The 12,451-nt window shown below is 47.5% G+C and overlaps 1 protein-coding gene across 1 annotated transcript in view; it reads right to left on the bottom strand.

Moving 5' to 3' along the window:
- The window catches only part of NT5DC2 (5'-nucleotidase domain containing 2), a 29,303-nt gene that overhangs the window by 1,163 nt on the left and 15,689 nt on the right, over positions 1-12,451 (bottom strand). The window contains exons 6-13 of the mRNA XM_075713670.1: positions 11,322-11,450; positions 8,091-8,151; positions 7,320-7,422; positions 6,726-6,827; positions 4,821-4,902; positions 1,101-1,187; positions 503-643; positions 220-284 (exon numbers count right to left, since the gene is read on the bottom strand). Coding sequence (XP_075569785.1) covers positions 220-284; positions 503-643; positions 1,101-1,187; positions 4,821-4,902; positions 6,726-6,827; positions 7,320-7,422; positions 8,091-8,151; positions 11,322-11,450 — 770 coding nt within the window. The remainder of the gene's footprint in view (positions 1-219; positions 285-502; positions 644-1,100; positions 1,188-4,820; positions 4,903-6,725; positions 6,828-7,319; positions 7,423-8,090; positions 8,152-11,321; positions 11,451-12,451) is intronic.

The following is a 12,451-nucleotide window of genomic DNA, read 5'->3' as shown; positions in this document are numbered from 1 at the left end:
CAACTAAAACGTCAGTGTGTTACCAGCATTATTCTCATACTAAATCCAAACCACAGCACTACGCCAGCTACTAGGAAGAAAATGAACTCTATGCCAGCTGAAACCAGGACAGAGGACAACAGCTGCAGCACCACTGTCCCCAAAACAGGTTACAAAACAGACCCAGTGCAGGCCTGGGAACCCCTGAGAGACCTCATGAGCGAGGGGGGCAACGTTCACCTGATCTCCTGACGTTCCTTCATCCACTCCAGCAACACTTGCTTCGACTCCGCATCCTGATACATCTGCCAAGACAACAGCAGAAAGCACCACGTTGCATCAGTCCTACAGGCCACACCCCAGCTCCCTCCAGCTTCCATAGTAACTCACAAACCCATGAGTCCACTGTACCAGGAGGACGAGATATTTTTGAGAACACAGGCAAAGTGTTCCCATGCTAAGCCCAAAACGCAAACTCAGAAGGCAGCATATTACCTGTCCCGCTCAGACAGGAGCTGTTTACCTGCATTCTCTCTAGCAGCCCCGTCAGAGCCTGCTGCCAGGTCAGGGAGTGCATGTACTGCTCTGTGTTTATGATCCGAATCTCCGTCTCCAGTTCAGGAACAATGGCTCCAGTCCTCCAGCCATGACGCAGCATGAGATCCTAGAGGTCATGGTGAAAAAACAACCAAGAATTCAACATAAAGACTGAACACCAAACACAACCCTGTTTCCTGGAGGAGTGGTCTGTTCCCATTACAGATTCTCAGGCATCCATGGCCCATGCCGGGTCATGCCAGTAACAGCCATCTCCTGGCCACCACGGTCAGCTGCATGAAGCACCTAGAAATGTGAGATCCACACAAACTGCTCTCAAATTCACAGACCAGCAGATGTTCTTTACCCACAGAAGGCACTTCAGGAGTCCTTTCTCCACTGCTTGCTTCTGCCTGACAGCAGAGTGGGGATGCTTATGTGTCCTATGTGTGCCCCAAAAGCTGCAGCCTGCACAGCACCCAGCACAGCATAGCGGAGACCTGAGCACTCCAACACAGCTGCAACCACAACAGTCACATAGGCTTGCTCCCACCTGAGTGGAGAGCAGAGACCTTTCTACTTACCGCAAGGTCGCTGTACAGATGGTCACCAAAGTAGAGCACTTTGGACCCACGCCAGCCTGTCAGCCTCAGAAAATCAAAGAGATTACCCTACAAGTAAAAGGAGCACAGAGAGAAACATGGTTACAGGCCAAACGCCTCCCTCCTCACTGCATGGTACTGGGCAGCCACCCCAAGCAGCACTGTCAACGCAGCTGGATGTGCCACCTTACCGGACGCAGATGTGAGCACTCTCATAAGATGTCAACCTTCTCACTCCCCCACCACTTAAACCCAGAGGTTTCTGTCCATCCCTACCTTATCTCACTTTCTTCCCATGTGACAACCCCCCTGTACATCCCTCAGCTTTTCTTAGGCTACAGAAAAAGGCAGGAACTCTTCCAAACCCAATAGGCAGTTCAACGGATGTTCTGTGCTCTAGGGCACAGCAAGTCAAGAGGACTACATGGACTAAAAAGGCAACAAAAGGAAGACAGTTTAGAGGCCAAAAGTGAAAACCACCTAAATGAGCAAAGCCTGAGCAATGGACTGAAAGAACCCCAGGCGCTGTGCGTTTAGAAGTTGTTGGGCTCGGGTGATAATGATTTCACCTCATGGGGTGCATCAGAGGTAAGGTGAGCACCATCATGCAAGGCTTTTGGAGTCAGGAACACATGAGGCTGTTCTCACATCACTGACCACCACCCGGACCCAAAAGATTAACACCACCCACGCCTTCACAGGAATTGCTTAACCAAGCCAAAAAGCCAGGCAGCTTGAGCAGATTCACAGCTAAGTAAAACAAACCAAACCCCAAAGCACCAGCTAAAGCACAGCACAGAGCAGCTTTCAAGCCTTTCCAAACATCTGTCCGCACACAGAGGAGACTTCAGCGATCACCCCTTCCATCTCCACACAAGTTTTCCACATGAGTCACAACGGAAATAAAACCCACTAGGAAAGGAAAAGGTCCCATCAACACCAGCAGACTAGACTGTGCCACACAAGCAGTCAATGCAAACCTGCGAGCCTCTTGGCAGCAATCTCTCCAGCCAGTCTCCAGTGCCAGGAAAGAGCTAGCATGCCTACCCAACAGCACCGGCCCAGACAGAAAACCCCCAAACACAAGGCAGCTCCCACAACAGCCTGCAGCCCTGCCATGTGGCCGCTGGCAACATGCTGTGTGCACTGCAAAGGGTACCCAGAACCAGAGTGCTGGGCCTCCTGCTGCTGCAGCATCACTGGACCTGTGCAGACTTCCCTTAACAGCACGGGGCAGGCCTCTGCATTTCTTGGACATGACATTTCTGCTGCTTGCTTGAGGGTTGCTCAGGAAGCCACTGGCAGAGCAGGGAAATGGACCACAGCCTTGGGAGGAGGATGGTCCTTTTGCTGTGCTCTGGTCACCTCAAACAGCAGTAGACCTGACAACCAGGAAACTTGTGCTTGGACCTCCACTGAGCCACAGACCTGTTACGTGACCTCCGGGAGCTGGCTGTCCTCCTCCCCTCCTGAGATCGCAGACTAGGGGAGGGATGGGAGTACATACGTGCCACAAACAGAAAACACCACATCTATCAGAAAAGAGGGATTAGAGGGCCATCACTTGAACTTCCCAGTCCCCACTACAAAACACTGATCCCTGAGGTCCCGTTTGTATGAGATACCCACAGCACAACTGCCATACAGCTGTGCTTCAGGGGACAGGAACAAGTCAGCTCAGAGGCCTCTAGCAACATCACCAGCACAGCAAGGTCCATGGCCACTAGCAAGCAGCATTGTGGCACTCCAAGAAACCAAAAATGCTGGGGACAGGGTGGACTACAACCAGGATACACACTCTGTTACATCCCAAGAACCACAGTTAGGCAACAACCTTGATGCAGTTGGATGAACATCATGGTGGGGCAGAACTGGAGAGAAGCCCAAAACCCTACCCATCCCTCCTTCCTCCCCATCTTTTCCCTTCCTTAATGCACCATTCACTTGGGTGAGCAACCTGTGGCTACAAGATGTAGGTGGTCAAGAGCAGGATTTAATTCAGCAATAAACCCCATGGCTGAGGTGCACCTTTTCTCCTGACAGAGCTGCTAATCCACTGGGAAAGTTTGCCCATGGGAGAGAGACTTTGAGCTCTACTTGCATGTTCCCAGCCCCTAGCTCTCAGCAGAGGATGGGACGCTAGCAGACCACTTGGACAGACCCGACGGGCAGGCCAGAGGCTTTCCAACAGCACTACTCAAGGACATGACCTACTTTTCTACTGCAGGTCAGGTCCCAGCTACTTGACTGCAATCTCACTAACAGTTTCTTCCCATGGGACTGGACAGCTCACACAACTGAGAACAAACCGTCCTAAAGCCAGAGGCAACTTGTCCTCAGGGGACAGACCAGCTGCAAGGAGAACATCCCAAGGCAGCAAGCTCACCAGAGTAACAGCCCGTCCTTTGGACATGCTTGTCCTTCAGGAATGGGAGAGAGATGGGAGCCAGGCTTTGTACTCTATTTGATCACTCGTGTTTCTGCACTCCCTCCTCCACAAATCCACCTTTTCCAACCTTATGGAGGACAACTTGGAGTGAGGTATGGAAGATCTCTGCACGCACATCAGATTGCAGAGAGCTCTGCCTTCTTACCCTGAATGAGCATGCTCTTGGGAGTCCTGCCAGGACAAGAGTTTCAGGACCAGGACATCAGAAGAGCCAAGGGAAAACTGCACTATCAGCCACACTGGGCAATGTCAGAACAGAGCTCCTAGGGTCAAGGTTTCACTGTATGCTGGGGCAGGGGGCATTCAGTGACCCCTGCCACACATGCAGAGGATGTTTCCCTACTACCCCTTCTCACACAAACAGGGCAGCCACAGGGAAAAACTCAGCCTGGCAGAGATAAGTCAGTACAGGTCCTCCTGGGCAGAAAGGCAAGCACCCAACACCCTAAGTTAACTGGCCCTTCTCTGCCTTTTCCGCCCCTGTCCCTGTCCCTCCATCTCTAATGCGAAGCCCAGTTGAGCCGGGTGGAATACATCACTCCCATTACACACCCTTCTGCAGCATGACCCAAACATGGACCTGGGTAGGGAACTGTTTCAGAGCTGCAGACAAAGTTTTCCTACCAGCCAGCTCTGGTATACCTTATTTCAGCTCTGCCTCCTACAGCTGTAAAAAACTGTGATTGCCAGAGGAGCAGCCTTTTCTATGCCTGGCATTCTCAGAGGTTGGTTTATCACATGTTGACAAGCAACACAGCCCTTGACAGGGTTTTCCAATATACGAAAAGACCCTTTATTCTAATGCTTACGTGCCAACAGAAGCTGAAAGACTTTTCAGAGGCATGCAATTGGCGAGGCTATTGCTCCACAGCATGCCAAGAGACATACTGCAAGCACTGGGGGGACAGTGTCCTGCAGGGCCAGCAAGAGCTCTCTGCATGTGGACAGAGGGCATCTCTCCCTGCCACCAGCCAGAGCAGCACACAGAGCCTAGAGCGTGTCTCCTTACAAGTGCCATCTAACTATCACAGGCACTTTTGTCAAGGATTTCCATTTTTCACTTTTCAAACATCAAACATCCGCAAGTGACCTACAGAAGAACCCATCATTTTCCCCCACCCTGACTAAGCAGATTTTCCTGTTTTCCAGTGACTTCCCAGCTTTTCCAGTGACTTCCAAAACTGCAGGTGTCTAGTAAGCCCCCACCATTTCAGACTCTTGTTTCATACCCCTTATGCACTCATTCCCTTTACCTCTTTGTAGATCTTTCCTTTCTCCAGCTGGTTTATTTTGTCCCACTGCAGTGAGCCTTTATCATCCAGTTTTCGAAAAGGTCTGGAAAAAAAGGGGGGAGATGTCAACTTCTTTTGATTTTTGGCGATTATTACCCAGCAACCATAGCATTTTAATTGGAAAACTTGTTTACCTATGTAACAACTCGCAATAAAAGCCTCTACGTGAGAAGTGACCTTCTGGGCCTTCTGCACTATTTTCTCAGGGGAAGAGAAAGTGCAAGAGGGAAATATCTTTTCAAAATGCTTTCATTGACAACTGTTTCATGGCAATATCCCTAACAACTCTTCTTGCTTTTCAGATACAGGGAAGAGGAAAATAACAATAATAATAAAGACTCCCTCTGAAATGCTAAGGCCAAGAAGGCTTTGCCATGAAACACTTTTTGTCCTGTTCCAGTCTGGCTACACCCCAGCCCAACAGAGACTGTGGAATGTCTTGATAGGATAAAACAGTCTGCAGAGCGGATGGAAAGCAGTCTCCATGCTGATCTCGGCAGCTGACCTGAGCTGGCTCCTGTTGCTCCTAAGGGCTTGCCTGGTTACCTTCCACTTGGACAGAAGAAGCAAAACAAGGCTTAAGTTACTTGACCCCCATGAACGTTCATGCTCAATGGGAACATTGCTCCCTCTTGGGCTAGGAGTTCCAAACTGTGAACTCCAGGATCAAAAGCCTTGGTATGAAACTGCTCCTGCTGCAAGCAGAACACAAATCTCATCCAGAAACATTGTATGATCCTGAGCTGCCTTAGGGCAGAAGGAATCCTGCCACCCATCATGAACTCTACAGCCTACCCAGGCAAGGGGCTCCTCAACCGTGGGTGGTCTCCAGTGTACATCTGCATTTTCCCTCAGAGAAAACACTCCACAGTTCACTACAGCTCACCATCAGGAGGTTCCCCTCACCTGGGACGTATGTGCCATGTCATTCCCCTGGCCCACTACACGAGTGGACCTTAGGCACCATGCAGCCATAAGGTTTTATCTCCTAGAGGGCCAGATCATCATAGCTCCAGGCTACATTTGTAAGACACTTCACCTGCATCCCATGAAGAAAACCTTTACCAGGTCAGCCCAGCTTATAAAGCCATTTTGTAGGTTTACTCCTGTTTATGCTAGTGGCCTGGGAAATGGGGAAAGAAAATACATAAAGAGGAAAGAATAAACCTCTCCCTCAAGGGCAGTAACTTCTGGCCAGTCATAAGTTGAAGCAACAAAGCAGACACAAGTTCCCAAAGCAAATAATCCAAAGAGCAAAGCAAGAACAGCAGCTTGCCTATCAGCTAGTCCCTCGGCAGCTCCTAACTGACCACAAAACCCAGCCGCCACATACAAAGGCTTCCAAAGCTGCCAATTACCAAATGGCATGTATCTAATAGCTAAAAAAATAAAAAACCCCAAACAAACAAAAAACAAAAAAAACCCCAAACCACACAGATATTTGCTGTGGGCAACAGGGAAAGATTTTGGCATGCTCTCAAGACCTAGAGCCAAGAAATGGCCAGCTCTCATACATACCATTCCACTCCTCTTTTCTTTCTAAAGATTAAAATACATTATTACCCCTAAAAATCTAAGTTAAGCCGAGACCACGACAAAACTGATGAGGCTTAAGACAGCCAATTTTAGAAACATGCTTTCTGCTTAGCACTACCCATTCTACCCACTTATTCCTAGACTGGTCAGTTTTCATCTCCTCAGAGAATATCTGAGAGGACAGCAGAAGGCTGGATGCCTTTGGACCTAGATTAATGCTTAGAAAACCACTCCTCTTTTGGAAGGTAAAAGGAGCCATTTGCTCCAGGGAAGGAGGCCCAAAACCTCAGGCCCACATGCAGCAGTGCAGTATTGCCCTGGGACACGTACTTCCGCCGATCAGTGAAGAAGTTGGGCTTGTCAGCTTGCACAATGACCATGTCAAATAAGTCCCGCCAGTTCTTGCCAACCATGTGTTTCATTCCTTTGTCCCTAAGGGCAAAGGAACAGAAAAGTTAACAGATCCAGTACTCTTTTTCACCCAACACAGCATCTTTACAACAGTCTGTCCTAAATTTACTCTCATTTCAGTAACAGAGAGGAAAACAGATATTTGTGAATCCCACAAGGCTGTCTCATTGCATGGACTACTGATGTAGCACTTCGACTGTTTCAAGCTGTCCCACTCTTTCTCCTGTACCATGGGAAGTCCAGAGAAGTCTGTGATGCAGCAAAAGCTGCTAGAGGTAATCCAAAGTGGCAGCTCTCTAATACAAGCCGCAGCCTTGCATCTTCTTCAAAAAGTCAGAGTCAAAGATGTAGACAGAACTGTAGGGTCTAACATTCACCACAACCGGTTCCCAGAGAGCACTTTCACGACCATTGCCACAAAAACCTCTAGTGTGCAATGCCCACAGGAGAGACCACACTGCACAGCTCTTGCTGTGCTGTGGCAACACATCGGTGTGTAATAACAGTACTCACACAAAGCTAAAGGGACTGTTTGTAATAAGGAAGAGTTTCTTCTTGTGGTTCACCAGTCGGTTTAGCACAGCATAGATTTCATCCCCGTGCAGAATATACTGTTCTGTATCGGAATAAAACAGATACCATCAATCAAAAAATTTTGGCATAAGTCATGACCACATTTCTTTAAAAACAGAAACAAATCTAGCCCCTATACTCATAGGGATGCATAAGGACTGAGTTAGATCCACCTCAGGCAGGCAGGTAGCAAACCACCATGGTGACAAAATGGTCTTCCTCATCCTCATCAATCCCATGTAGAGGCAAGAGAAAGACTGAGGAACTGAAAATGCTGGCAAAAAAAGAGGGCTGATACCAAGCTATCACAAGGGACAGGCACAGCTACTCCAGGCCATGTTGCTACCAGGAGCTTGCTTTCCCCTGAATGACCAGGAAGCTTTCCCAGGTGGTGACTTTGCATGTTCACATCATGCCAAGGACCATCACCCCTGGCTTACAGGCTGAAGGAAAACAGAAACACAAGCAATGAGGTAGCCATTTCCTCTATTAAAATAGATCCTTCACCTGACCCTAAATACCACTTGGTTCTTAATCCCACTCTACCCCTCAGTTGCCTTTAGGCACGCCACATTCAAGTATTTCATCAAGTTCTGTGTCCCCCTGACTCCTTTGACTCTGTGTAGGTCCTACACAGTCATCTTACACAGAACGTCACGTAGTATGAGACACATAAAAATTGATTTGACACCAGAGCTCTACTTAACTCACCCATATCTTTTTCAATCCATTTGTACATCACTCCTTTCACATGTACATCTCTAATAGCATCCTAAAGAAAATGGCAGGGGAAAAAAAGTTTCAGTTTTATGTATGGCATTCCTGTTTCCCAGCATGCAAACCTATTGCCACCACTGAGGACCAATACAGTAATGACACATCCCCTCTTCTTGCTGAATGAACAAAAGCTACATTATTGCTAAGCAGAGGACCTTGTACAGTGAGGCTCACCAACATGCCAAAAAGAACACCGCAGTGGCTAGCTCAGCTGATGCAGTACAAGGGGAAAAACCTCAAAACCTATCCATGAAAGCACAGCTTCCTTCCTGCTCCTGGAAGCCAGCACACGTTAACACACTGTTACCAAGGCAATCAAGACTGTGCAACTCCAAAACTGTTTACTGCCCCAAAACCGTACTGGCCCAGACACTAGCTGGCTTTTCTTCCTCCCTATGCCTCTGGAAGCTCTGTCAAATGTGACCCAAAGGACAGGAGCGTGGCCGAGGCAAACAGCAGCGGAGGTGAACATATGTGATTCCAAAACACTCCCCACAAGCCAAGGAGGGCTACAGCTCCTGGCCCCGCATGGCCAGTGGGCACAGGCAGAGCAGAAGCTTCCACTAGGAGGGTGAGGGTTTTTTGCCAAAATAGAGGTGCCCGCTTTTCAGGAGGAAGGCAAGTTAAAACAGATATTGCCAAGGGCATCCGAATATCCTCTATTTTCCAGGCCAGAGGCCAAGATGCAATGCATTTTTGGATACACCCAACTGAGATTCTTCCCAAGTCCCCATCCAATGAGATATGCCAGATACACAAACCATTTCCAGAGCAGCAACACATTTTGCAGTGTTTGCACATGCAAATGCTTGTTTTAACAGTACTGTTTTCATCCCTGACAATTTAGACAGGTAAACAAATATGTGTGCTCCTTTGGGAGTTTCCCTTTCAGACTGGATTCCCACACTTGTCACTGACATTGCTACTTGCACACAACACCACGCAGTCACCTGGTCTCACTGCAGCACTGGTGAAACCTGCTTACCACCCCAAAAATTATTTCCTTCAAAGCTGGGAGAGAACCAGAATTTACAATGTAGATGAGGGATGATGAAGGAGGAGACAGCACCTCTTCAAAACAATTTTTAGGAGTCTCTTTCCACCATGTGGATTTGAATCATAAAAAGGCAGAGGTCACATCTCATTCACCAAGAGACTGCCTTATTGGAAAGAAACCAAACAAAAAGCAAGAGCGCTAACAAGAAAACAACTTTCTCTTGACCAGCACTGGCACTAAAAGCAAGCAACACTTTGGATTTGTGTTGAAACTAGCTTTGCAGACCAGAGATTCCAGTGTGCTCCTTCCCTAAACCGCTGCCTGCCCCCCTCCCCCACCAAAAATAAAAAAAAAAAAAGGGGGGGGGAAGAGCTATAAGGTTCATGGAGGTAAAATCTTGGTATCCTGGGGAGGTGTCAAACAGGGCCTAAAAACTCCTCCAAAGGAAAGCAGGGTAAACCCTAGGTTCTTACTCTCCAATACGAAGCAACCGAACAGCTAAGACCAGACTACTTGGTTTACATGACAGCTTCAACCTTTACCACTGCCTCAGGGTCTGCCCTTTTGACTCAGTGCAGTGTCTGCAGCACTCAGCCTGCTCCTAAACACATAGTGCTGCAATCAGGATTACCACTAAGAATTACAGAAGAGTGTCAGGTTTAGACATGTCTTAACCCACTGTGAGTCTGTTTTGTAATACCAGTTGGGGCTATGCAAACCCTCTCGGACACCTGTCTGTGTAGGCACAGAAGGATCTCTCTGCTCACGTCCGCAAACCGTTGCTTTGTGCTTGCACCTGGATACTGCAAAGGGATAAGTTTTGCAAAAATGTTTGTTTATCCTTATTGTACACAAAAAAGCAAGAACTCCTCAGGTGAGAGCACAGGATGGTCCCCACCTTTACAGTATAGATGTCAGGCATTGGCACAGATTTTCTGTTGGAGCTCTCTTTGCCTGCCTCAGTCGCTCCTCAGGAATAACCACATCCCTCAGCAAAGGATGCGAAGACAAATGCCAGGATTAACAGTCAGGAGTTTTTGAGCACACTGTTTACCCTGTACTGAGTACGTATTAGGCTATGGCAACCACCCACCTGCTCTCAAGATTTCAATTAGGAATAAGTCCATTTTGACCTCAAAAGAAGGCTCAGAAGACACTCTTGACAAAAGGCCTCAGGATTCAGCTGTAGCCCCTCTTCCCATTTTCCCATCCTCAAGAGCAAAAACAGCTACAACGACTAATGCCCCAGAAACATGTTAAGGTCTTGTGGGAGACTAGCTGGCATGCTCTTATCAAGCACTAACAGAAGGTTAGAATGTAAGCTGTAACCCTCAGCTGCAGCAAAGCTGATGGGATGGATCCTTATCACAAAAGAAGCAGCACAGATGTGGAGGTCCATTTCCCTCACAAGAAGACTGAACAGTGTACATATGGGCCACCTTGATGGAAAAAGGCATGCAATAAGGCTTGGCTACCAAGGAAGATGCATTGTCAGTCAACAGAAGTCACCCAGGGCAGCAATATCAAGCAGTTACATCTTGCCTACAGCATTAACTAAGAAGTCAAACAGTACCCCCTAACAATGCTGATAATCCCACACAGCCCTTTCAAATGCCAGGAGTGAAGCTGGAGGGCACAGCTGGCACCCTGGAGTAACTAGCTCTTGAAAGCTATAGTCACCCACTGGAAAACACCCCAAAAGGATCAGACTGCAAAGGGAAGGGGTGGATTCTCAGAGCAGGCAAGGACAGGTGTTTCACAACAATCGTTGTATAAAGCAAACTGTTTGGTAGACGGTCAGACCAAGCCTCTTTGTAAAATGAGATATTAACAGGAAAACATAGAGCTTAAAAGTCTGCAGAGCCAGAAACCAGCTTTGTGACATATTTCCCACGGAAGGACCTTCAACCTACCCAGCCTAGGCACTCCTGCAAGAGATCATGTGCAGCAACACCAACTCTGTAGTACAGACAGAAACCTAACATGTTCTGAAAACACAGCTTTGAATATTTCCTGGTCATGCTTTAATCTAAAGGGGCAACAAAACTGTCATATTAGGCTACCCACTAACAGGCCCTTAGGTTTGGGTACTGCAGTGCTCAACAGTGCTAACAAGCCAAAGAATTCTGATGTGGTATGAGCTATGGGGCAGCTGACATTTTACTTACAGATATATCCTTGTAAAGATGCACCTGGTCAAACTCAATGCCATGAGTTATGAAGTAATCAATGACTGAAGAGAGCAGCGTCATTTCAGGAAGAGAAAAAATGTCCATAAACTGCTTAAGTGATGGACCCTGGAAAGCAAAAATGATGGAGACACATTAAACAAAAAATACTTAAAAAAAGAAAAAAAAAATTTAAAAAAGCAAAGCCAACAAACAAACTCATATCACCCAGTACCATCTGGAAGACATTCCAGGAAAACAAAGAAAAACACTAATGTGGAAAGTCCTAGCCACTCAGCAAGTACCCTCTTCTCAACCAAAACACTAACCTAATGCATTAACATTTGACAAGAGAGAGGCTTCTCCTTCACAGAAATCATTAAACAAATCCAGCATCATTAACACCACAGGGTGAAGGTGGAGGAAGCAGGGAGTCAGTCTTAGACACTAACTTTTATTTCAAACCCATGCCCTCTGCTTCCCACCTGGCCTCTTGGCATTACCACAGGTACCCAGAGACAACACTCTGCTACAGAAGCAGCTATGGCCCTTGCTGGAGGTGCCCCATTGCTCATCTAAACCAGGCTGTGACACTGGACACATGGGCACCACATCTGCTCTAACCACATTCCAGTGAGGTTTCACACAGCAATGCAAGAATCACTCCAACAAGCAGTTTGTCAATGCCTGCTTGTCCTTGAGTCGCTATGGAAAACCCAGAGTGGTCACAAAGAAGAAGAAATTCAGCCCACCCAGCAGTCAAGTGGAAATGGACAATTAAATCCTGCCCAAGGAATAACTCACCTTGCATTAGGCAAGGCTGCAGCTCTTCCATACGTTTGTTATTTTTGTTGCCTATCAATCACAAACCTATCAGCAGGACAACAGCCAACTTTGGCTCAACAGAGGCCTTCCAATAAAATAAAGCTCATTCATTCAGTATGTACCATCTGTGCAGAGGACTATGGTGAGCCCCACTGGCAAGCTGAAGCTGGAATCAATTTTTTCATCTTTCATTGCTCAAGTGCCAGATCAACCAAGAGAACCATTACTAAGGTCTTGTACATGAAAAGCAATTTGGGAAGTACACAGACCTCTCAGTGAACCCAGTCACCAGAGATGTCCTGGCA

This window comes from Pelecanus crispus, chromosome 7, assembly GCF_030463565.1.
Source record: "Pelecanus crispus isolate bPelCri1 chromosome 7, bPelCri1.pri, whole genome shotgun sequence".
Classification (NCBI taxonomy): Eukaryota; Metazoa; Chordata; class Aves; order Pelecaniformes; family Pelecanidae; genus Pelecanus; species Pelecanus crispus.
The sequence above is the reverse complement of the archived record's forward strand: the minus strand, read 5'-3'. Positions and strand labels throughout refer to the sequence as shown.